Raw genomic sequence first — 25,354 nt, 5'->3', positions numbered from 1 at the left:
GCTCTGCAACAGTTCCCCTCCCCCCCCCCCCCCACTGGCGCTCTGCCGCAGTTCCCCCCACTGCCGCTGCATGCACCTCCCCTCTGCCCTGCTGCTGCCGTGTGGAAAGACGTGCTGGGATCAAGTGTCAGATATCAGCATCGGCACAGCAGGAGATGTGTTCCCTACGGGACACATCAGCGTCCGGCGCTGGGATGCTATTTCTGCTCCCAGCGCCGGGGAAGCATAGGCGGCGGGTAGGACTTGGCGCCGGTCAATCGTCGGACAGGACTTTGGCCCCGGGTGCGGGCTTACTATAGCCCGTCACCCGGTAGCCTTGGTGCAGCGTCAGCCGTAGCGGGTGTTTGGCTCTGGCCGCAAGCCAAGCCCAGCTCGCGGGTCAGCAGCCAATAGAAGGCAGACGCGACGAGCCAATCGCGGCTCGCCGCGTCATAGCCCCATCCACTCGCGGCGTCTTGTATCAGATGCCGCTGAGCGAGAAAAAGCAGTACGGCGGCAGAGAGGGAAGAGTGAAGACCTCCCGAGGAGAGCGTCGCGGCAAGAGTTCCGGCGGCTGGGGAAGAGGCCAGAAGACGCCGTGATCAAGATGAAAGACAGGCAGAGAGGACTGCGGGGGTGGAAAGTAAAAGAGCCAACGAAGCTCCCTCCCGCAGCCTCTTCCAACGGAGCAAGTAGGCCCTCCATGAGGCCTCCCATATACCCCCTCTCTAGACCACCTGGGTTGTCGGGCACTAGACCACCTGGGTTGTCGGGCACTAGGCCCGTGGGCATATAAGCGGGCGCAAGGCCCGGGCTACATAGGGGGCATTAGGACCTAGAGGGAGCTATAGCCCTATTAGGTGTAAGTGACCTGGGTACTAGGCCCAGGTCACTATTGAATAACGTAAGCAGGCACTAGGCCCGTGGCCATAAGGAGGGTCACCTGTTTTTTTTTCCTGAGGGGCTGTTCAGCTCCGTATGGGTAGTTGTTAGGGGGCAACAGTAAACATTTTGCCTAGGGCACCAAATGGGCTAGGGTCGGCTCTGCAGTGATGTAACTGACATAGAGGACAGCAGGGGTAAAGCAGTTGACAGAGGAAACTGAGGTGGGATTGTAGTAGGTTACAGTAATCAAGGCGGGAGATGAGAGGGGGCGTGTATGATTGTTTTGGAGGTTTCCAGGACGAGAGATGACCTGATCCTGGAAATATTATGTCGGTGAAAAACGGCAAGATTGGGAAAGGAATGTGATGTGGTCTATGAAGGAGTAGGCGGAGTCCGGGACGACACCCAGACAGTGGACTTGGGAGACAGAGCAGATATGCTATATTAATGGGGCATTATACCAAAGTGTTAGTATTCTACCTATTTCTTTGACATTTTCGTCTCTTGACATTCTAACTTGCTGATGGTCACATGGCCCGGTACGTGTCTCCCAGGTCTATAAAGTAGACGTACTTCCTGTTTCCAGAAAAAAAAACTTGCCGGTATTCCAAACCGTTGAGTACCATAAGAACCGAAAAAAGACTTTCATATAAATCCGCTCTTTGAGAGCGGTAGTTACTGCCTTTGTACAATTCCCATGTTTAAGATTTTATTGTATGACTTCACAGCGGTCTCTCAACATTAGTTTTCCCACCTGAACATGCTGCCCGTCATATATTAACAGTGATATATATTCATGCACATTTTAAATGAATCTGCTACTGTAACGGTCGGCACTTTGAGCTTTATTTTTGTGTGACATTCAGGATGAAGAGTTAAATATTTGGCCAGCTGATATTAGCTCTCCAATTACGGGAGACGGGACGTACGGGATACGTAAGCGGCCGTGTCAGGACGTGGAATCTCCGATAGATATTAGCACAGGTGAGTAATCATCACTAAACACAGAAAGGGGTCACATTCTCATTCCTCAGTGTCTGCCCTAATCCACCCTATGCCATTTTATTTCATTGCACAATAACAATAGCTAGAAGTATCTGCCATAGGGAGAGCGTGACGGCCATGTTTCCCGTTTTTTTACAATAACTTCCAATAGTTAAATAATTCTATCAAACGCATGTTTTTTTTCTTATTTGTTATGCTTGCGATAAATCTGCAGTCGTTGTTAAAGTTTAAGATTTTATCATAATTCCTTCCTAGCATAAAATGAGGCTTCTACCAAGGGGCACACTGAGGCGTCGATTCAGTTAGCTGCAAGGACTGCGAGTTGCGGTAAGACAATTGTGGTCGGTGCAGAAGATGGAGCTAATGTTTTAACATAAATATGGAATTAGAAATATATACTTATCCATAGAGGTTTATTCGCTGTGTACTTAAAATCTTCCCTTGTTATTCTCCGTAAAAGTAGGGTATTTCATGAACATGTGGAAACAAGCAATAAATAGAGACAATGTGTAGTATAGAAAAATGATATTCGAAAAATATGAGAACTGTGGGTCTGATTCAGAGCCGGACGCTATTTGCGCTTGCTCGTTCAGAAAAAGGGGGTGGCTATTCAAATGAACCGTTCGCTCTTTGCGGTCTGTTGACGCCTATAAGTCTGAACGAGCGAACAAAACTTGCGGTCGTAATTTTGAAAAAGACGCCCCCTGGCCGCTGGCACCATACGTCATGTCCGCTATTTATTTGATTAATCGAGTACATCGAACAACGTATGAACTGCTCGCTATTCTTGTGGCTGGTTTTTCCTACCGCTATATTGCGAGCAGTTCTGACTATAAAATAACCAAGTGACGTGGTCGATGACGCTGCTGTTTTAATTATGCACACCCTTAAAACGCCCGTTTTGACCATTAAGCACGCCTGCGTTCTGAATTCCACTCCCCGTTTTCAAGCACCTTCCCCTGTTACCACCCACATACGCCTCCTCCTGTCACTCAAAATAGCAGGCATTCGCTATTTAGCGAACAAACGATTTTCGGCCGCACTGACTGGTTCGCGCATGCGTATTACAATCCGTACGCATGCGCAGATGTGCGAACATCGCTCGGAACGAGCGAACGGCTGCTTACGAGCGGCTCTGAATGAGACCCCGTATCTAATATTTGATAAATAGTAGATGATTTTCGATGACATTGATTCTTGACGTAGTCTATTTAAGTCGTACCTCACTTACATCAAAGCAATGATGGATGACACATATAAGGGTATCTTTACATTTTACAAAATATGGTGTTCTTTCTTAAATAGTGTAATGCATACCTAACTTACACAAGTGTATAATATGCACATCAAGGTATCTTGAAACATGTGGTATAGTGGATGCGTACCGAATACTCACAAATCTTATGAGTGTGTAACTCTCATCAAGGTTTCTTTTTCAGAAATATTCCATCCAGCCGATTAAAATAAAAAGGCTTTATTAACATAAGGATAAAATTAATTGTATAAAAATGTATATAAATAAAGCATTGCGGAGTGGTAACTGATCCTCTCCCAGAGATGAGGTATCGATCTCAATACAATTTGATGACCTGGCAGGTCCGGTAACTGTGTGGTCCGTTTCGAAACGCATCGGCCAGAGGAGGCTTTGAGGTGTGGATTTACCGGTCCCGCTACCCAGAGAAAGGTGCGATCGACAAATTTTTTTACTTTTTGGACCACACAGTTACCGGACCTGCCAGGTCATCACATTGTATTGAGATCGATACCTCATCTCTGGGAGAGGATCAGTCCCCACTACGCAATGCTTTATTTATATACATTTTTATACAATTAATTTTATCCTTATGTTAATAAAGTCTTTTTATTTTAATCAGCTGGATGGAATTTTTCTGAAAAAGAAACCTTGATGAGAGTTACACACTCATAAGATTTGTGAGTATTCGGTACGCACCCACTATACCACATGTTTCAAGATACCTTGATGTGCTTGGGGTGCATATTATACACTTGTGTAAAGAACACCATATTTTGTGAAATTTAAAGATACCCTTATATGTGTCATCCATCATTGCTTTGATGTAAGTGAGGTACGACTTAAATAGACTACGTCAAGAATCAATATCATCAAAAATCATCTACTATTTATCAAATATTAGATACAGTTCTCATATTTTTCGAATATCATTTTTCTATACTACACATTGTCTCTATTTACTTCTTGTTTCCACATGTTCATGAAATTAGGGTATTTCATGGTTACGGAGAATAACCAGGGAAGATTTTAAGTACACAGCGAATAAACCTCTATGGATAAGTATATATTTCTATTTCCATATTTATGTTAAAACATTAGTGCCATCTTCTGCACCGACCACAATTGTCTTACAGATACCTTTTTTGATCTCTTTTTGGGATAGATCTTTAGGTGTAGTTTACAGGCAAGTTTTGTTTACCTCTATGAAGCGCCTTTTTCTTTTTCCTTAAAACCCTCAAGTTAATGCGAGTTGCTGTTGCAGCGGTGTGGAAACGCAGGCGGCGGCACCTAATCTCGCTCCCCGCATGACCCGATCTCGCCCTGAACTTGCGGATTCTTGGTTGCAGCCCTATATCGTTATGCTGGGTGCCGACTAGATGATATGTCGGCCGATCTGGCGGGTCAGGCCCACATATCGTCAACATCGACAGGTCGTCCATCAGGGTTATTCCATCGGCCTACAATCATTCCATCATAGTAGAGAATGAAGCTTCCTAGTTCCACTCAGTGAAGGGGTTATGTAGACATGTTCAGAATGTCGTTACTTAGTATGTCGACATGATTTTTATTTTGATATTTTGCCTAACCCTCTACAACAAACCACATGTTGACATTTATTTAACCAAGTCAACCCGAATACATGTCTACATATTGATTGTCGACCTTACGACCATGTCGACATTAAAAAATCTGTCGACATTCTGACTGTCAATAAAACACACCACACACTTTGATAAATTTCCCCCCAACATGGAAACAGACCAGACCAGATAGTGTGTGGTGTAATAATAGCAGCCCAGGCAGCTGTGACAAGTTGCTGGTGTGCATCGAGAACGACCTATAGTCTAGACAGTCAGCATGTTCACAGTAACCTGATTTATGTCAGGAAATTAAATAACAGGTTATTATGGCAGTAAGGACAGGACTGCGTGTGACCCCATTGCAGATGATTGCGCACCGTATTTTCAGAATTACCCTTTAACTCGGACTACTTTTTTTGGGCGTGGTGTATGTAAGATTAAATCGCCCATCTATCTACCATGTTATGAAATGTTGAGCCTGCGTGATGCTGTATTGAGTCTCTGTGCGCGTTCCCTACAGATGAATCCAGTGCGGCCAGTACACCACAGAGATGTCCCAGCCCTCTTTATACAGAAGATCGGGCATTGAACAAAAAAGCCTACAATAGACACAATGAGGTAATATATCTCTGGTACATGGAAGAATAAAGCACTGCCTCTTATTTCTTGCATCTCCAAGAAAGGTTTTCAGGTATTATTTACATTTGTCATCAGCAAAATGTACTGGATGGTGCGGCACAATACTGGCCCATTGGCAAACTGGTCTTCAGTCCCATACTTAGCTGGCTTATGCTACTATCTATCCATTTTTTACCTATTCATTTATCATCCTAACTAAATGCTTCAGGTCATGTCTGAAAATAGGCATTTCCATTTCCAGGACCGCACATCAAATAATAAAAAATAGAATAAAATAGGATGTTAATACAAAATGCTGCAGCATCCGGTCGTGCCTGTACTGTAGACTGCTAGCCCTATGGTGCAGTTTTTAGGGCTCCCCTCTCCTTCCCTATTATTATTATTATTATTATTATTATTATTATTATTATTATTATTATTGTTGGTTTTTTTTATTATTATTATTGATTATTTTTATGTCAGTTCAAGATTCTGCAGTGAAAGAAAACAAATTGTGGAAGGACTAGCCAACCACAGATAGACTCTTTAATGAGAGCACACAAAACAGCTGCACCTAACCTCTATAAAACTTAACCTTTATTAGGTATCATATGTAAAAAGGACTCACAGACATAGACATACACAACAATCAACATATAAACACATGTAAATTGATAAGATGGAAGTGTGACAGTCACTTCAGTAGATAATACTACATCATAGGCGAAGATATGCATAAATCCATAAATGATATGACATGTAACATCTTAAATCTATCGTAACAGAAACACAAGGTTCATCAAAGTGAAATAATTAGTCCTATTGTAGGACGTATAAAGACCATCGTTAATTTTAGTCCATAGATGTAAGAAAAGTAATTGAAATAAGAAAGTAGAAATGAAGAAAAGTTGGATGTATCCTTGGATGCAACTGGGCTCTACTATCTTGTCTCATACTATGTAGTGGAGACAGAATGAGAGATTTCCCAGTGCAGGCATCCCTTGAAAAAAATCAACAGTGAACCACTGCATCAGACCCAATCTCTGCTGTTGATTATTATACGATTCGCATTGGATAACCAATGAGAGGATTATAGGTTCGGTATGTGAGTCCCTGGGAAAAGAGAATATAGAAACCAAATATATTTGTAAAGATAGATAAATAAGTCTGGGATTAAGATTCTGAAATATGGGCTCTGCTGCTCCCCCTCATGTATATCTACAGAGGAGAGGAAGTGAGAGATCTCCCATATATAGTAATCCCATAGAAATCTAATGCATATGTATAGATAATGGATAGCCAAATGAACCCCAAATCTCCGCTTATTAACGTCTTGCCAAATGGTATTGGACGGTAATCGGGAGGTCTATAAGGTCAGTGTAGCGCCATCTAATATGAAAAAAAGGGAGGAGAGATAGGGATATCAAAAGTGACAGATAGGGAGTAGTTCATCCATATATGAAGTACATAAAGGTTTTAAGCACTCAGTGCAAAAATCAATTTCACATCCTCCATAAGAAAAAATATTCTCAAATTGTCTCTATGTCCCGGATCTCATGGAAACCTTATAGAAAATCAATAACACTATATACTGAAAATGTTAGCGGAAAAGAGATGTACTATGTAATGCACACTGAGGAAACTGACAGATAAAATTATTCTGTAAAAAATTAGGTGAAACCTTATATATAGCAATAGCAGTTAAATTAACATCCAATGACCTCTAGTATTGTCCCCATTGTTATGTTGACAATCAATGTTATCAGCACTAAATACGTAATAAACACATAGGACCTCACTTAACTGTTTAAGTGCTGTGGTAGCAACAGTCAGAACAGTCACCAGCAGATAATAGGAGCAGAATGTTAACTAAATAATGGATAGCCACAAATATAAAAAACAGTCAGTATGGTATTATTTAGGAGACTAAACGATGTTAATATAACATAATAAAGGCTTAATTCATGGGGCAAATAAACTGAAGTGGTCTTCGTGTATAGAGGGTAAACAACAGAGATAGTGCTGCTAACCCTCTCGTCGGGATGTCCGGCACCGTACAGTAGCCGGGCAGTCAGAGCTGTCCATGGAATGTGCAAAATGGACTAACAATAAGTGATATAACTAGGGAAAGCTCATGTCTAAGTGGTAGCCAGTGAGCTGTATCGTGTCGTCAGACACTCGGGTCTGCCGCGTAACACAGCCACGGGGTAACATGCGGATGTGTGCTGCGTGTCAGCTCCGTGTGTGCAAAAACGGGGGAGCTGGATTCAGAAAGGGGAAAGGAGAAGGAGGGTGGGAATGGGATAGCGGTGGTGATGAACCTGGTGTTGCGGTGTCCCGCTGCTGCAGTCGTGGGGCACTGGGTCCGACGTGCGTTTCGCCTTTCACTGGCTTGGTCACGGAGATTTTCTATATGGGATTACTATATATGGGAGATCTCTCACTTCCTCTCCTCTGTAGATATACATGAGGGGGAGCAGCAGAGCCCATATTTCAGAATCTTAATCCCAGACTTATTTATCTATCTTTACAGATATATTTGTTTTCTATATTCTCTTTTCCCAGGGACTCACATACCGAACCTATAATCCTCTCATTGGTTATCCAATGCGAATCGTATAATAATCAACAGCAGAGATTGGGTCTGATGCATTGGTTCACTGTTGATTTTTTTCAAGGGATGCCTGCACTGGGAAATCTCTCATTCTGTCTCCACTACATAGTATGAGACAAGATAGTAGAGCCCAGTTGCATCCAAGGATACATCCAACTTTTCTTAATTTCTACTTTCTTATTTCAATTACTTTTCTTACATCTATGGACTAAAATTAACGGTGGTCTTTATACGTCCTACAATAGGACTAATTATTTCACTTTGATGAACCTTGTGTTTCTGTTACGATAGATTTAAGATGTTACATGTCATATCATTTATGGATTTATGCATATCTTCGCCTATGATGTAGTATTATCTACTGAAGTGACTGTCACACTTCCATCTTATCAATTTACATGTGTTTATATGTTGATTGTTGTGTATGTCTATGTCTGTGAGTCCTTTTTACATATGATACCTAATAAAGGTTAAGTTTTATAGAGGTTAGGTGCAGCTGTTTTGTGTGCTCTCATTAAAGAGTCTATCTGTGGTTGGCTAGTCCTTCCACAATTTGTTTTCTTTCCTTACATTTTTACTCTGAGAAGCACCTCCACAACCACATTTACACATACAAGTGTCATAATTCTTTTCTTGATAGTGGCTATAGCAGGACACCTATACACAATATTTTATAAGGATTGACCTATATAATAGCATATTATTCGAACCTGTGCGGCGATATTCCTACTCCCCTTCCCCTCATTTGCTTACCAAGATTCTGTAGTGCCTTGCATAGGGGATAGAACATACTACACATTACATAAGTACAAAGTAGACAGTACAGACACATCCACAAATTTTAATGTTTACATAATTACAACCCACAGATTATATAATTGCAATAGCAATATAAAACGAGAGAGGGTCCTGTTCGTGAGAGCTGACATTCTAAAGGGGATGCAGATAGACACGGTAGAAATGGGACGCGGTCAATATCCCAACCGTGGGGTTTCCGGTGCTCAGAATGCCAGTGCCAGAATCCCAAAGGTATATAGCGACCTTAGGGGGAGGGTTATTGTTAGGGTTAGGCAATAGCGGGAGGGTTAGGCACTAGGGTGCGGGGAGGGGGAGGTTAGGTTTAGGCACTAGGGGGAAGGTTAGGTTTAGGCACCGGGTAGGGAAATGGGAACGGTTAGGATACTCTCCGACAGCTGTTGGTGTCCTAACCCTGTCGGGATGCCGGTGTCGGTATTCTGACCGCCGGGATCGCGAGCGCCGGCATTCCATACCCATCCCGTAGAAATTAGGGTGGAGATGTAGGAAGGAGAATAGAGGTTGAGGTCTCGTGGAGCAACTGGTGTAGAGAGGCAACAGATGCGGAGCGATGAGAGAGGAAGATGAGGTTGGAGCAGTGTTGAGGGTAGACCGAAGAAAGGACTACAATAGGCCAGGGAGGAGAAGGTTACTGCAATCTAGGGACATAAAGGGCATGGATTAGATGCCAGGGTGAGAGTGGGCCTGGTCATAGAGATATAACTGAGGTGAAAGAGACAGGTTTGGGAGAGGGATTGAATTTGGGGGTAAAGGAGAGAGAAGAGCCAAGGATGACAGCTAGATAGCGGGGTAGGGGAGTGGAAGGGAACACCTCGTTGGGAGACAATTACTTCAGTTTTTGGATATGTTAAGTTTAAGGAAGCACTGGGTCACCCAGAAAGATATGGCTGACTTGCTGAGCAGAGTTGCAGTATGTTTTTTGGAGGTAGCGAGTCAGAATAGCCTGCAAGGAGACCCATCGTAAGCTAATGGTGCCAGTTGGGGCAGTGGCCAGATAGAGGAAGGAATGAGTTGTTGAAGTCCAAGACACCAAAGAGAAGCCTAAATCAAGAGTGTGGCCACTGAGGAGGAATGAAGAAGAGTATGAGAGAAGTTTCGAGGCAGCTGGGTTGGTGGGATTGTCAGTCGGGATGTTGGATATTAAAGTCTCCCAGGATAAGGCAACAGAGCTCTGAATAGAGAAAGTGGGGGGAGCCAGCCAGTGAAGTTATTGACAAATACGAGACCAAGCTGATCAGTAGGAATGACCTGGAAGGTACGGCAGGGAAAGGAGGACCCAGGCTCTGCCACCATCGCAGCTGTCTTGTCTGCGGTTACGTTGAGGAGCTGAGAAAATGGGGGAGTACTAGAGTCAGTAAGGGTGGGAAATAGTTCCAGAAGATCAATGACCTGGAAGAAAATGCTCCAGCTACATAGGGGGGTTTGGCAAAAGCAGCGGCCTCAGTTAATGTGGGCAAGCGAACCATATAAGTTGGTGGCATTGAGGCTAGTAGAAAGGATGGAGGTGGCTGGAGCCAGGCTGCAGTGCCTGTCATCGGAGGAGAAGACATTGGAAGGGATATATAGCACCTAGTTTAGTAGAATATTAATATCCACCAATGTGCAATAAAGTGGTCCCGTACCAAAATGCAAAGTATATAAAACTTATCTGATAACTCAAAACATCTTCATGGACAGTTTTCCATATGTGTAATCATCTTTAATGGAGCTCAAAGGCGAGACATACAGAGTCAGAGTTCTGATACAGATACACGGTCTCTGAGATGTATTAGAGATGTATTGGTCATTCCGGGGCAGTGACAGGGAGGTGACTATGTGGATATTTGGCGATGCTGCATCTTATAGCAATGCTGCTGAAAGTGGTTGTGTACAGAGACGCTTCTTCGCTCACATAGGAAGCCGTACGTAGAATGAGAATCTTTTAAAGCGCAGGTTCTCAAACTCGGTCCTCAGGACCCCAAACAGTGCATGTTTTCTAGGTCTCCTCACAGGATCACATGTGAAATCATTAGCTCCACCTGTGGATCTTTTAAAATGTGTCAGTGAGTAATGAGTACACCTGTGCTCCTGTTGGGTGACCTGGGAAATGTGTCAGTGAGTAATACACCTGTGCACCTGCTGGGTGACCTGGGAAATGTGTCAATGAGTAATGAATACACCTGTGCACCTGCTGGGTGATCTGGGAAATGTGTCAATGAGTAATGAACACACCTGTGCACCTGCGGGGTGATCTGAGAAATGTGTCAGTGAGTAATGAACACACCTATGCACCTGCTGGGTGATCTGGGAAATGTGTCAGTGAGTAATGAATACACCTGTGCTCCTGTTGGGTGACCTGGGAAATGTGTCACTGAGTAATGCATACACCTGTGCTCCTGCTGGGTGACCTGGGAAATGTGTCAGTGAGTAATGAATACACCTGTGCACCTGCTGGGTGACCTGGGAAATGTGTCAGTGAGTAATGACTACACCTATGCACCTGCTGGGTGACCTGGGAAATGTGTCAGTGAGTAATGACTACACCTATGCACCTGCTGGGTGACCTGGGAAATGTGTCAGTGAGTAATGAATACACCTGTGCACCTGCTGGGTGACCTGGGAAATGTGTCAGTGAGTAATGACTACACCTGTGCACCTGCTGGGTGACCTGGAAAATGTGTCAGTGAGTAATGAATACACCTGTGCACCTGCTGGGTGATCTGGGAAATGTGTCAATGAGTAATGAATACACCTGTGCTCCTGCTGGGTGATCTGGGAAATGTGTCAGTGAGTAATGCATACACCTGTGCTCCTGCTGGGTGACCTGGTAAATGTGTCAGTGAGTAATGAATACACCTGTGCTCCTGCTGGGTGACCTGGGAAATGTGTCAGTCAGTAATGAATACACCTGTGCACCTGCTGGGTGACCTGGGAAATGTGTCAGTGAGTAATGAATACACCTGTGCACCTGCTGGGTGACCTGGGAAATGTCAGTGAGTAATGAATACACCTGTGCACCTGCTGGGTGACCTGGGAAATGTGTCAGTGAGTAATGAATACACCTGTGCACCTGCTGGGTGATCTGGGAAATGTCAGTGAGTAATGAATACACCTGTGCACCTGCTGGGTGATCTGGGAAATGTGTCAGTGAGTAATGAATACACCTGTGCACCTGCTGGGTGATCTGGGAAATGTGTCAGTGAGTAATGAGTACACCTGTGTACCTGATGGGTGATCTGGGAAATGTGTCAGTGAGTAATGAGTACATCTGTGCACCTGATGGGTGACCTGGGAAATGTGTCAGTAATGAGTACACCTGTGCACCTGTTGGGTGACCTGGGAAATGTGTCAGTGAGTAATGAATACACCTGTGCACCTGCTGGGTGACCTGGGAAATGTGTCAGTAATGAGTACACCTGTGCACCTGTTGGGTGACCTGGGAAATGTGTCAGTGAGTAATGAATACACCTGTGCACCTGCTGGGTGACCTGGGAAATGTGTCAGTGAGTAATGAATACACCTGTGCACCTGCTGGGTGATCTGGGAAATGTCAGTGAGTAATGAATACACCTGTGCTCCTGCTGGGTGACCTGGGAAATGTGTCAGTGAGTAATGACTACACCTGTGCTCCTGCTGGGTGACCTGGGAAATGTGTCAGTGAGTAATGAATACACCTGTGCTCCTGCTGGGTGATCTGGGAAATGTGTCAGTGAGTAATGAATACACCTGTGCACCTGCTGGGTGACCTGGGAAATGTGTCAGTGAGTAATGAGTACACCTGTGCTCCTGCTGGGTGACCTGGTAATGTGTCAGTGAGTAATGCATACACCTGTGTTCCTGCTGGGTGACCTGGGAAATGTGTCAGTGAGTAATGAATACACCTGTGCTCCTGCTGGGTGACCTGGGAAATGTGTCAGTGAGTAATGAATACACATGTGCTCCTGCTGGTAATGTGTCAGTGAGTAATGCATACACCTGTGCTCCTGCTGGGTGACCTGGTAAATGTGTCAGTGAGTAATGAATACACCTGTGCTCCTGTTGGGTGACCTGGGCAATGTGTCACTGAGTAATGCATACACCTGTGCTCCTGCTGGGTGACCTGGGAAATGTGTCAGTGAGTAATGAATACACCTGTGCACCTGCTGGGTGACCTGGGAAATGTGTCAGTGAGTAATGAATACACCTGTGCACCTGCTGGGTGACCTGGGAAATGTGTCAGTAATAAGTACACCTGTGCACCTGTTGGGTGACCTGGGAAATGTGTCAGTGAGTAATGAATACACCTGTGCACCTGCTGGGTGACCTGGGAAATGTGTCAGTGAGTAATGAATACACCTGTGCACCTGCTGGGTGATCTGGGAAATGTCAGTGAGTAATGAATACACCTGTGCTCCTGCTGGGTGACCTGGGAAATGTGTCAGTGAGTAATGACTACACCTGTGCTCCTGCTGGGTGACCTGGGAAATGTGTCAGTGAGTAATGAATACACCTGTGCTCCTGCTGGGTGATCTGGGAAATGTGTCAGTGAGTAATGAATACACCTGTGCACCTGCTGGGTGACCTGGGAAATGTGTCAGTGAGTAATGAGTACACCTGTGCTCCTGCTGGGTGACCTGGTAATGTGTCAGTGAGTAATGCATACACCTGTGTTCCTGCTGGGTGACCTGGGAAATGTGTCAGTGAGTAATGAATACACCTGTGCTCCTGCTGGGTGACCTGGGAAATGTGTCAGTGAGTAATGAATACACCTGTGCTCCTGCTGGTAATGTGTCAGTGAGTAATGCATACACCTGTGCTCCTGCTGGGTGACCTGGTAAATGTGTCAGTGAGTAATGAATACACCTGTGCTCCTGTTGGGTGACCTGGGCAATGTGTCACTGAGTAATGCATACACCTGTGCTCCTGCTGGGTGACCTGGGAAATGTGTCAGTGAGTAATGAATACACCTCTGCACCTGCTGGGTGACCTGGGAAATGTGTCAGTGAGTAATGAATACACCTGTGCACCTGCTGGGTGATCTGGGAATGTCAGTGAGTAATGAATACACCTGTGCTCCTGCTGGGTGACCTGGGAAATGTGTCAGTGAGTAATGAATACACCTGTGCTCCTGCTGGGTGACCTGGGAAATGTGTCAGTGAGTAATGAATACACCTGTGCTCCTGCTGGGTGACCTGGTAATGTGTCAGTGAGTAATGCATACACCTGTGCTCCTGCTGGGTGACCTGGGAAATGTGTCAGTGAGTAATGAATACACCTGTGCTCCTGCTGGGTGACCTGGGAAATGTGTCAGTGAGTAATGAATACACCTGTGCTCCTGCTGGGTGACCTGGGAAATGTGTCAGTGAGTAATGAATACACCTGTGCTCCTGTTGTGTGACCTGGGCAATGCGTCACTGAGTAATGCTTACACCTGTGCTCCTGCTGGGTGACCTGGGAAATGTGTCAGTGAGTAATGAATACACCTGTGCACCTGCTGGGTGATCTGGGAAATGTGTCAGTGAGTAATGCATACACCTGTGCTCCTGCTGGGTGACCTGGTAAATGTGTCAGTGAGTAATGAATACACCTGTGTTCCTGTTGGGTGACCTGGGCAATGTGTCACTGAGTAATGCATACACCTGTGCTCCTGCTGGGTGACCTTGGAAATGTGTCAGTGAGTAATGAATACACCTGTGCACCTGCTGGGTGACCTGGGAAATGTGTCAGTGAGTAATGAATACACCTGTGCTCCTGCTGGGTGACCTGGGAAATGTCAGTCAGTAATGAATACACCTGTGCTCCTGCTGGGTGACCTGGGAAATGTGTCAGTGAGTAATGAATACACCTGTGCACCTGCTGGGTGATCTGGGAAATGTGTCAATGAGTAATGACTACACCTGTGCTCCTGCTGGGTGATCTGGGAAATGTGTCAGTGAGTAATGAATACACCTGTGCACCTGCTGGGTGATCTGGGAAATGTGTCAGTGAGTAATGAGTACACCTGTGTACCTGATGGGTGATCTGGGAAATGTGTCAATGAGTAATGACTACACCTGTGCACCTGCTGGGTGATCTGGGAAATGTGTCAGTGAGTAATGAGTACACCTGTGCACCTGATGGGTGATCTTGGAAATGTGTCAGTGAGTAATGAATACACCTGTGCACCTGCTGGGTGACCTGGGAAATGTGTCAGTGAGTAATGAATACACCTGTGCACCTGCTGGGTGACCTGGGAAATGTGTCAGTGAGTAATGAATACACCTGTGCTCCTGCTGGGTGACCTGGGAAATGTGTCAGTGAGTAATGAATACACCTGTGCTCCTGTTGGGTGACCTGGGAAATGTGTCACTGAGTAATGCATACACCTGTGCTCCTGCTGGGTGACCTGGGAAATGTGTCAGTGAGTAATGAATACACCTGTGCACCTGCTGGGTGACCTGGGAAATGTGTCAGTAATGAATACACCTGTGCACCTGCTGGGTGACCTGGGAAATGTGTCAGTGAGTAATGACTACACCTGTGCACCTGCTGGGTGACCTGGGAAATGTGTCAGTGAGTAATGAATACACCTGTGCACCTGCTGGGTGATCTGGGAAATGTGTCAATGAGTAATGAATACACCTGTGCTCCTGCTGGGTGATCTGGGAAATGTGTCAGTGAGTAATGCATACACCTGTGCTCCTGCTGGGTGACCTGGTAAATGTGTCAGTGAGTAATGAATACACCTGTGCTCCTGCTGGGTGACCTGGGAAATGTGTCAGTCAGTAATGAATACACCTGTGCACCTGCTGGGTGACCTGGGAAATGTGTCAGTGAGTAATGAATACACCTGTGCACCTGCTGGGTGACCTGGGAAATGTCAGTGAGTAATGAATACACCTGTGCACCTGCTGGGTGACCTGGGAAATGTGTCAGTGAGTAATGAATACACCTGTGCACCTGCTGGGTGATCTGGGAAATGTCAGTGAGTAATGAATACACCTGTGCACCTGCTGGGTGATCTGGGAAATGTGTCAGTGAGTAATGAATACACCTGTGCACCTGCTGGGTGATCTGGGAAATGTGTCAGTGAGTAATGAGTACACCTGTGTACCTGATGGGTGATCTGGGAAATGTGTCAGTGAGTAATGAGTACATCTGTGCACCTGATGGGTGACCTGGGAAATGTGTCAGTAATGAGTACACCTGTGCACCTGTTGGGTGACCTGGGAAATGTGTCAGTGAGTAATGAATACACCTGTGCACCTGCTGGGTGACCTGGGAAATGTGTCAGTAATGAGTACACCTGTGCACCTGTTGGGTGACCTGGGAAATGTGTCAGTGAGTAATGAATACACCTGTGCACCTGCTGGGTGACCTGGGAAATGTGTCAGTGAGTAATGAATACACCTGTGCACCTGCTGGGTGATCTGGGAAATGTCAGTGAGTAATGAATACACCTGTGCTCCTGCTGGGTGACCTGGGAAATGTGTCAGTGAGTAATGACTACACCTGTGCTCCTGCTGGGTGACCTGGGAAATGTGTCAGTGAGTAATGAATACACCTGTGCTCCTGCTGGGTGATCTGGGAAATGTGTCAGTGAATGAATACACCTGTGCACCTGCTGGGTGACCTGGGAAATGTGTCAGTGAGTAATGAGTACACCTGTGCTCCTGCTGGGTGACCTGGTAATGTGTCAGTGAGTAATGCATACACCTGTGCTCCTGCTGGGTGACCTGGTAAATGTGTCAGTGAGTAATGAATACACCTGTGCTCCTGTTGGGTGACCTGGGCAATGTGTCACTGAGTAATGCATACACCTGTGCTCCTGCTGGGTGACCTGGGAAATGTGTCAGTGAGTAATGCATACACCTGTGCACCTGCTGGGTGACCTGGGAAATGTGTCAGTGAGTAATGAATACACCTGTGCACCTGCTGGGTGATCTGGGAATGTCAGTGAGTAATGAATACACCTGTGCTCCTGCTGGGTGACCTGGGAAATGTGTCAATGAGTAATGAATACACCTGTGCTCCTGCTGGGTGATCTGGGAAATGTGTCAGTGAGTAATGCATACACCTGTGCTCCTGCTGGGTGACCTGGTAAATGTGTCAGTGAGTAATGAATACACCTGTGCTCCTGTTGGGTGACCTGGGCAATGTGTCACTGAGTAATGCATACACCTGTGCTCCTGCTGGGTGACCTTGGAAATGTGTCAGTGAGTAATGAATACACCTGTGCACCTGCTGGGTGACCTGGGAAATGTGTCAGTGAGTAATGAATACACCTGTGCACCTGCTGGGTGACCTGGGAAATGTGTCAGTGAGTAATGAATACACCTGTGCTCCTGCTGGGTGACCTGGGAAATGTCAGTCAGTAATGAATACACCTGTGCTCCTGCTGGGTGACCTGGGAAATGTGTCAGTGAGTAATGAATACACCTGTGCACCTGCTGGGTGATCTGGGAAATGTGTCAATGAGTAATGACTACACCTGTGCACCTGCTGGGTGATCTGGGAAATGTGTCAGTGAGTAATGAATACACCTGTGCACCTGCTGGGTGATCTGGGAAATGTGTCAGCGAGTAATGAGTACACCTGTGTACCTGATGGGTGATCTGGGAAATGTGTCAATGAGTAATGACTACACCTGTGCTCCTGCTGGGTGACCTGGGAAATGTGTCAGTGAGTATTGAATACACCTGTGCACCTGCTGGGTGATCTGGGAAATGTGTCAGTGAGTAATGAGTACACCTGTGCACCTGATGGGTGATCTTGGAAATGTGTCAGTGAGTAATGAATACACCTGTGCACCTGCTGGGTGACCTGGGAAATGTGTCAGTGAGTAATGAATACACCTGTGCACCTGCTGGGTGACCTGGGAAATGTGTCAGTGAGTAATGAATACACCTTTGCTCCTGCTGGGTGACCTGGGAAATGTGTCAGTGAGTAATGAGTACACCTGTGCACCTGCTGGGTGATCCGGGAAATGTGTCACCGAGTAATGAATACACCTGTGCTCCTGCTGGGTGACCTGGGAAATGTGTCAGTGAGTAATGAGCACACCTGTGCTCCTGATGGGTGATCTTGGAAATGTGTCAGTGAGTAATGACTACACATGTGCTCCTGCTGGGTGACCTGTGTGGGGTCCTTAGGACCGAGTTCGAGAACCACTGCTTTAAAGCAATGGGTTTTAACACTCCTTTCCTGTTTTGCTGTTCAGGCCAGAATTTCTTTTGGATCTATTGATTTGACTTTTTTTTATTACGTGTTATTTAGGAGGAAAATCTGAACATTGTCATAATTGATATAGAAGAGGAAGACGAAACCGATATGGGGACTAATCAGCAGATGGAGGCCGTTTCTACAGCTATCCGCAAAGGTGAGAAATAAACGCTACATACAGAGGAGATTCACATGTTGGAATCATCATTTTGTACATTGAAGGTGCCAAACTAGATGTACTTTCTAGCTATTCATTCTGTAACTTGAGTGTGCTGCACTGTGCGTGTGCTGACAGCATGGCATGGCGGCATATAGTGAAGCTACTGACAGGGCAGTTTGCAGTGCGAGCAAATCAAGTGACTTGAATGTTGTGGAGTTTTCTTAGACATGCCAGTATTATTATTGTGTATTTATATAGCGCCACGGTATTATGCAGCACTGTTGAGAGAATATTTGTAATTCACATCAGTCTCTACACCAATGGAGTTTAGTCTAAATTCCCTAACACACAAGCAGTCATACAGACGTGCCAAACTGCCCTTCTTGGTGGACCAGGTCCTTTGTTTCTCGGTTTTCACGGAGCGTCTTTTTCACCGGAAAATGCGCCTTAGTCACAATCTGATGCGACAAACCGCTTCACGAGTCTACACCGATTAATTAAAATTTTTTTGTGTGTGTGTCAGACACCAATGATTTTGGTGTGTGGACGGCAACGCATCAAACACAGGGAGTACATGCAGACTCTATAGTGATGGTCTCTGGTCAGGAATTTAATATATGACCCCAGTGCTGTGAGGTAGCAATGCTAACCCCTGTGCCACCATGCTGTAGTATCCTTTTTGCGGTAATATGTGTTCTTAGGACATTTCATCCTTAAAGCCACCGTAATTTTAACCTGTGGATGATTTTATTTCGACAGGTGTGGAAAACAATGGACATTCATCTGGAATCCGTCATTTTCCCACTTTATCTCCAAATTATCAAGCAAAACAAAATGACATTTACCAGAGTTATCATACAGCTGGCAACTTTACCTCAGACAGGCACTCGTTTGTTCAGAATGTCGATAGTAACACCTACCAGTTAAAATATGGGAAATATTTTAGAGACGCGGATTCTAGACAGAGCGTACAGACGTACACAGAAGGTAAACGGCACGCGTGCACGGAATGTGGGAAGTGTTTTACACGGAACGCCGATCTTATCGTCCATAAGAGATTGCACCAAGGGAAGGTTCCTTATGTATGTTCTATATGTGGTAAATGTTTTACCAGTAATTCCCATCTCTTAATACACCTGAGGCTTCACGCAGGAGAGAAACCGTTCACCTGTATAGAATGCGGGAAAAGCTTCAAGAGCAATTCTCACCTTGTGACGCATCAGAGAATTCACAGAGGGGAGAAGCCATTCATCTGTTCGGAGTGCGGGAAAAGCTTTAATGACAAGTCCAATTTTGGCCGGCATAAGCGAATTCATACCGGCGAGAAGCCCTTTATATGTAACGAGTGCGGGAAAGGCTTTAACCGCAAAGCGAATCTCTTAATCCACGAAAGAACTCACACTGGGGAAAAGCCTTTTTCCTGCACTGAATGTGGAAAGTCATACACCAGCAAAGCAGAGCTGGTCAGGCATAAGGTCTTTCACACAGGGGGGAAGCAGTTTGCATGTCTTGACTGCGAGGAAAAATTCAATGACAAATCAAGCCTCGTCATCCATCAGATGATCCACAAAGGTGAGAGACTGTACTCCTGTTCCGAGTGCGGGAAATGTTTCGCAAACAATTCCCTGCTCATGACACACGAGCGGATACACAAAGGAGAGAAACCGTTTGTGTGTCTTGAATGCGGGAAAAGCTTCAATGACAAGTCCAACTTCATAAGGCATAAGCGAATACACACCGGCGAGAAGCCATTTGCCTGCTTTGAGTGCGGCAAGGTGTTTAATCGGAAAGCAAACCTCTTACTCCATCAGAGAACTCACACGGGAGATAAGCCATTTTGTTGCTTGCAGTGTGGGAAGTGTTTTAGCAGTAACTCGGGCCTTGTGGTCCATCAGAGACTACACACTGGCTAGTTTTAGCCTTAGACAGGTCTTGTTGAAATGTATAACTTTATATACTATCGGTTAGACTTAGAACAGCAAATTTGTTGCACCTTGGACGATATACACAGGAGATAAATCTGCTCTGATTGGACGGTGTGGGCCAGGCCAAGCTTGCACTTGTCACGTAGAATGTGGACACTTTTGTATACAACGGTAGAATACCAGGAACCCAAGCCTGTGTGACACTTAGCGGAGCCCATCTCCAAGTGAAAACGGAACCTTTAAATTAAAAGGGGATATGGTTCCCTATGTCTGTTCTCATTATTTATCTGTACTTAATACAAATATATTGATATAAACTACCCCGAACAGGTTGGTAGAAATGTTGACTCCTCACCCACCAGGGAGACAGGACTCCAAACAGCTATAACCCCTCTAGTCAAACATTGGAATATTATTGCTGTACTCGGCAAGAAGTATCAAATGATGCTGCTTTTAATATTTTATAGGCTTAGCTGGCTAGTAATACATTGATGAATGTTATCGGATTATCGGTTCCCACTTTTTTTTTTTTCTTTTATACACCATTATCAGCCAGTTTCGAGATGCTGTTTTTTAATATGGTGTAGAATCTATTTGCTGTGGGTTGCACTACACCTTGTTTACTGTAACTGTAATAATGGGACTTTGACCCCATATATTTTCTTCCTTTTGCGTTTTTCAGGAAAGCAAATATGAAATGACTCCTTTTTATGTGGGCTTTTTGAATGGTTTCCTGGATAGTTTTATCTGATTATGCAAAGTGGGAGTGTTGGACTTCTTTGCAGGTGGATGTATGAGGGGACACCATCTGCATAGTCCAGAAGAACAAAATGGCGGTGCTTCAGATGGGCTGTTTGTAGCAGGAATGTACAGTATTCTGTACTGTAGGAATGTTTTTCTAAATGTATTTCTTCATAACCCCATTAGCTAAAGCATATGGGAAACTATTAAAACGGGGTCAATGTGCCCTTAATAAAGGTCACCCACTATGTATTAAAGTCTTTCTTCTCATACATTAAAAATAAATAGGACATCATGTGCTTTTTTGGGGTTTAGTCTAGTTTTCTTTTATTTAGCCAGTTTGTCCTCTTATTTGACTTGGGTAGGGCCCCTTCCCATGTGTTTGTGTTATTTTGTCACATTCCTAGGGCTAGTGACTGGGAAACAAACCAGACAAGATGGCTGAAACTGAAGTCAGACACAGACCGTTACCATGGAGATCAGCGGTGTCATGGTGCTGGGTATCGAAAGCGCTTTGAATATTTGCATAATATCGATGGCAAACTAAAGCTGGTACACACTATATGATATATATCGTCCGCGACGGATCAGAACGACCATCATAGTGTGAAAACCACCCAATGAATACAATGAATTGTGTGGTTACGTGTTCCCATTGGATGGAGCGATGCCATGGACGATGTGTCATAGTTACATTAGACATGTAGCGATATATCGCACCGTTGCGCAGTGTGTACGATGATGTAATATATCGTTAAATCGCATCGCTTGGTTGTCTGGTTTCCAAGGTGTGTACACAGCTCAAGTCTGCTATTAAGGACAGAAGTCAGTATCGCAAGGCAATATGCCAATAATAGGATTACCACACACTACAAATGGATAGAATAGAAACCTATACCAGCACGATTCCTGTAAGTATATTCCTTTAAAAGACTAGAAATGACATGTTAGGTCCAGTTTGCATTGCTGTATTATTTAAATTGGAATTTTACCTTGTGTAATAGTATGAAATTGCAAATAAAACTTTTTTCTATGAAATATGGTTAAATATATTTATCACTCCATTAATTAGGGGTCTATGGGGTCTATTTACTAAGCAATGTTAGGAGACAGAGTGAAAAGAGATAAGGTGCCAGCCAATCAGCTCCAACACAGCCTGTGAGATGGCAGTTAGGAGCTGATTGGCTGGCACCTTATCTCTTTTCACTCTGTCTCCTAACACTGCTTAGTAAAAATAGACCCCTATGTATCAAGCAGTGAAAAGTGTGGAGAAGTGGACCAATGGAGAAGTTGCCCATATAGCAACCAATCGGCTTTGCAGTACAGTCTATAAAATAACTGGGAGCTGATTGGTTGCTATGGGTACTGGTGGAGTTTAAAATGGGGTGGTTTGGTATTAAGATGTTTTCCATATAGTGCATGTACTCTTGGTGATTCTATAATTTCAGAGACATTTAATGGGAATGGCACTAATCCTACATTATGCTGTCCTTGGGGTATGTGAGAAATTTTGCCCACCATGGTGTGATAGTCCTCTAAAGGATACCCACCCCAATACTGATTATACTTGGGTTGACACCGTTGGATGCATCTCTCATCAATTACGGACCCACAGAACTCACACATACAATAATCCTCAGACGATAGACCTTCACACTGTCTCCGAGTATCCAAAATAGCAGATCTCTTACTAAGATTGGTCAAACACTCCCCTGATTGGCATAGCACTCCTCCTTTCGACTCCACTCCATCAATACTGCCATCAGCTCCCTCTATCAGTCCCCCGTCACAGAAACCAGAAATCCCCGAACAAACCAGGATGATGGAAACTCTGGAAGAGAATACAAAAATGAACACAGCAGACCAGTCCATTGCTGTAGCAAGGATCTGCAAATTTCTTTAGTTCAGATATCTCACTGCAACCTTTTAACCCTCCCGGAACAAGCTTGCGATCGACAGGTACACGTTATCAGCCTCGTCTCCGCCTTGTTTCTCCACCGGTTGGTACACCTTCTTACAGTGAGTGGAATGGACCCAGGTATCTCTCTCGGCCACCTTCAAAGATGTGGTACTCGTCAGCAACACCTGATACGGACCTTGCCAACGATCAGTCAAACAACCTGAACGTAAGAAATTTCTGATCATAACATATTCTCCAGGTTCAACATCATGACAGTTTGTTTCAGGCATATCATGGGACAACAATTTCAGTTTCTGCTGTTGCTGTTTTAACTGTTTACTCATTGATATAAGATACCTTACAGTTACCTTGTTGCTACCTTTCAAATCTTCCTGCGGACGTATAATCAAATGAGGTTGTCTACCAAACAGTATTTCAAAAGGGGACAGATTTAGAGGGGGTCTAGGAGTGGTCCTTATGCTATATAGGACCAACGGTAATGCTTCTGGCCATCCTAGTCCAGTCTCTGCCATGATCTTAATTTATTTTTAATAGTACCGTTCATCCTCTCCACCTTGGCACTGGCTTGCGGTCGGTAGGGGGTATGAAGTCGACTATTAATACCCATCAGTTTACACATATTTTAAAAACCATCACCTGTGAAATGAGTACCCCTATCACTCTCGATAATTTTAGGGATACCGTATCTGTACACAAACTCCTGAGCAATTTTCTTGGCAGTAAATGCAGCAGTATTAGTGACAGCTGGGGTATGCCTCAACCCAATTGGAAATCACATCAGTGCACACTAATACATACTTGAGATTCCTGCAGGGTGGTAATTGGATGAAATCAATTTGTATTACCTGGAAAGGTCTGTCAGTCGAAGGAATGTGAGATGGTTCGGTAGGGATCGTTTTCCCAATGTTTTTCCTCAAGCAGGTCAGACAGGACATTGTTCTCTTTTCCGCTTGAGAAGAAAAACCCGGTGCGCACCAGTATGCTCTCACCAATTTGCACATGCCTTGCTTTCCCACATGAGTCAGACCGTGCACTGCCTCAGCCAGGCTGGGGTAGTAAGCCTTGGGAGCCACTGGCTTACCTTGTCCGTCCCTCCAGAGTCCAGAGGACTCTTGCCCACATCCCTTGGACCTCCAGACTGACTTTTCCTGGATAGAACACAAATTTTGCATCTCAATTAATTTCAGCATATCAATTGTTTGAAAAGTCATGATTTGTTCAATTGGTATATTCATTTTTAATCCTGCTGCCCATTTTGCAGCTTTGTCTGCCCTGTTGTTGCCCAGTGACACCGGATCATCCTCACATGTATGGACTTTACACTTAATTACTGTCACTGCCTTTGGCAATTGGATTGCTGTTAATAGTCCTTTTATATGTTTGGAATGTGCAATTGGTGTGCCTGCTACTGTCATAAATTTTCTCAGACGCCATAAGGCATCGAAATCGTGTACTACCCCGAAGGCGTACCTAGAGTCAGTGTAGATATTAGCAGATTTACCTTCCGCTAATTCACACGCTCTCTTTAGTGCGACCAGTTCCGCCACTTGGGCCGAGTATGGTGGGCCTAAAGGTTCGGCTTCTATAACATCCTCGTCATTTACCACAGCATAACCTGTACATAACTCTCCAGTGTCAGTTTGTCTATGACAACTCCCATCCATGTAAAATGTCACATCTACATTTTCTAAAGGTGTATCCTGTATGTCAGGTCTTGCAGTAAAGGTTTGATTCAGATATTCCATACAATCATGTGCATCATGTGCAGAACTCACCTGTTGCCAGCGGCTCACCTCTCTCCACCCTTTGTGCATCATGTTGCACATGTGGTAAATACGTAGCTGGATTTAACGTACTGCACCTTTTGATGGTGATGTTTGCAGGTGCTATTAAGGCTAGTTCCCATTTTGTGAACCTAGCTGAGGAGACATGTCTGGTTTGGGCAGAGTTTAGCAAAGCAGATAGAGCATGGGGAGTATAGACAATCGTATCATGGCCTAGTACCACATCTTGCCACAGTGTCCAATTGTGCACTGTAGTATGCTACGGGCTTACTGGCATCACCATGTTTTTGTGTGAGGACACCTGCTGCACAACCATCGGCTTCCGTACAATACAAATCAAAAGGTTTTTCATAATCGGGTATTCCCAATGCAGGTGCTCTTGTCAGACTATCCTTAAGATTAAGGAAAGCTTGCTCTGATTACTCTGTGTGTATGTCATGATCGGGCTTTGAGGAAGAGACTAAGTCCCGTAATGGCAAGGTCAAAATAGAAAAACATGGGATTCACATTCTGCAGTATCCACACATTCCCAAGAAGGTACGTATTTGCTGTTGATTCTGCGACAGTGTCATGTTCTGTATGGCCTGGATTCTGTCATTTGTGAGATGTCGTAACCCCTGAGTTAGGCAGTGTGCCAAATATTTAAGCCTGGACTGGCACGGCTGTAGTTTGTCCTTAGCAACTTTGTGTCCTGTATGCGAGAGGTGAAGCAACAAAAGTTTAGTATCATTTAAACATGACATAAACGAATCAGAACATAACAATAAATCGTCCACATATTGTATTAGAACAGATCCATTGGCAGGTTGACAAGATTGTAAACAGTCGTGTAAGGTCTGGGAGAAGATACTGGGGCTGTCTATGAAACCCTGGGGTAATCGTGTCCATGTGCATTGTACACCCCTGTATGTA

At 44.7% G+C, this 25,354-nt stretch overlaps 1 protein-coding gene across 2 annotated transcripts in view; it reads left to right on the top strand.

Moving 5' to 3' along the window:
- LOC148477791 (uncharacterized) overlaps positions 1-21,700 on the top strand; it is a 51,289-nt gene extending 29,589 nt beyond the window's left edge. For both annotated transcript variants that reach the window (XM_088456180.1, XM_088456179.1), the window contains 4 exons: positions 1,731-1,848; positions 5,225-5,322; positions 17,966-18,068; positions 18,831-21,700. In XM_088456180.1, coding sequence (XP_088312306.1) covers positions 1,731-1,848; positions 5,225-5,322; positions 17,966-18,068; positions 18,831-19,984 — 1,473 coding nt within the window. In that variant the 3' untranslated portion in view covers positions 19,985-21,700. The remainder of the gene's footprint in view (positions 1-1,730; positions 1,849-5,224; positions 5,323-17,965; positions 18,069-18,830) is intronic.
- Positions 21,701-25,354: the final 3,654 nt, after the last annotated feature.

Source organism: Taudactylus pleione, unplaced genomic scaffold, assembly GCF_031769625.1.
Source record: "Taudactylus pleione unplaced genomic scaffold, aTauple2 ptg000689l, whole genome shotgun sequence".
Lineage (NCBI taxonomy): Eukaryota > Metazoa > Chordata > Amphibia > Anura > Myobatrachidae > Taudactylus > Taudactylus pleione.
This window is presented reverse-complemented; position numbering and strand designations above follow the sequence as displayed.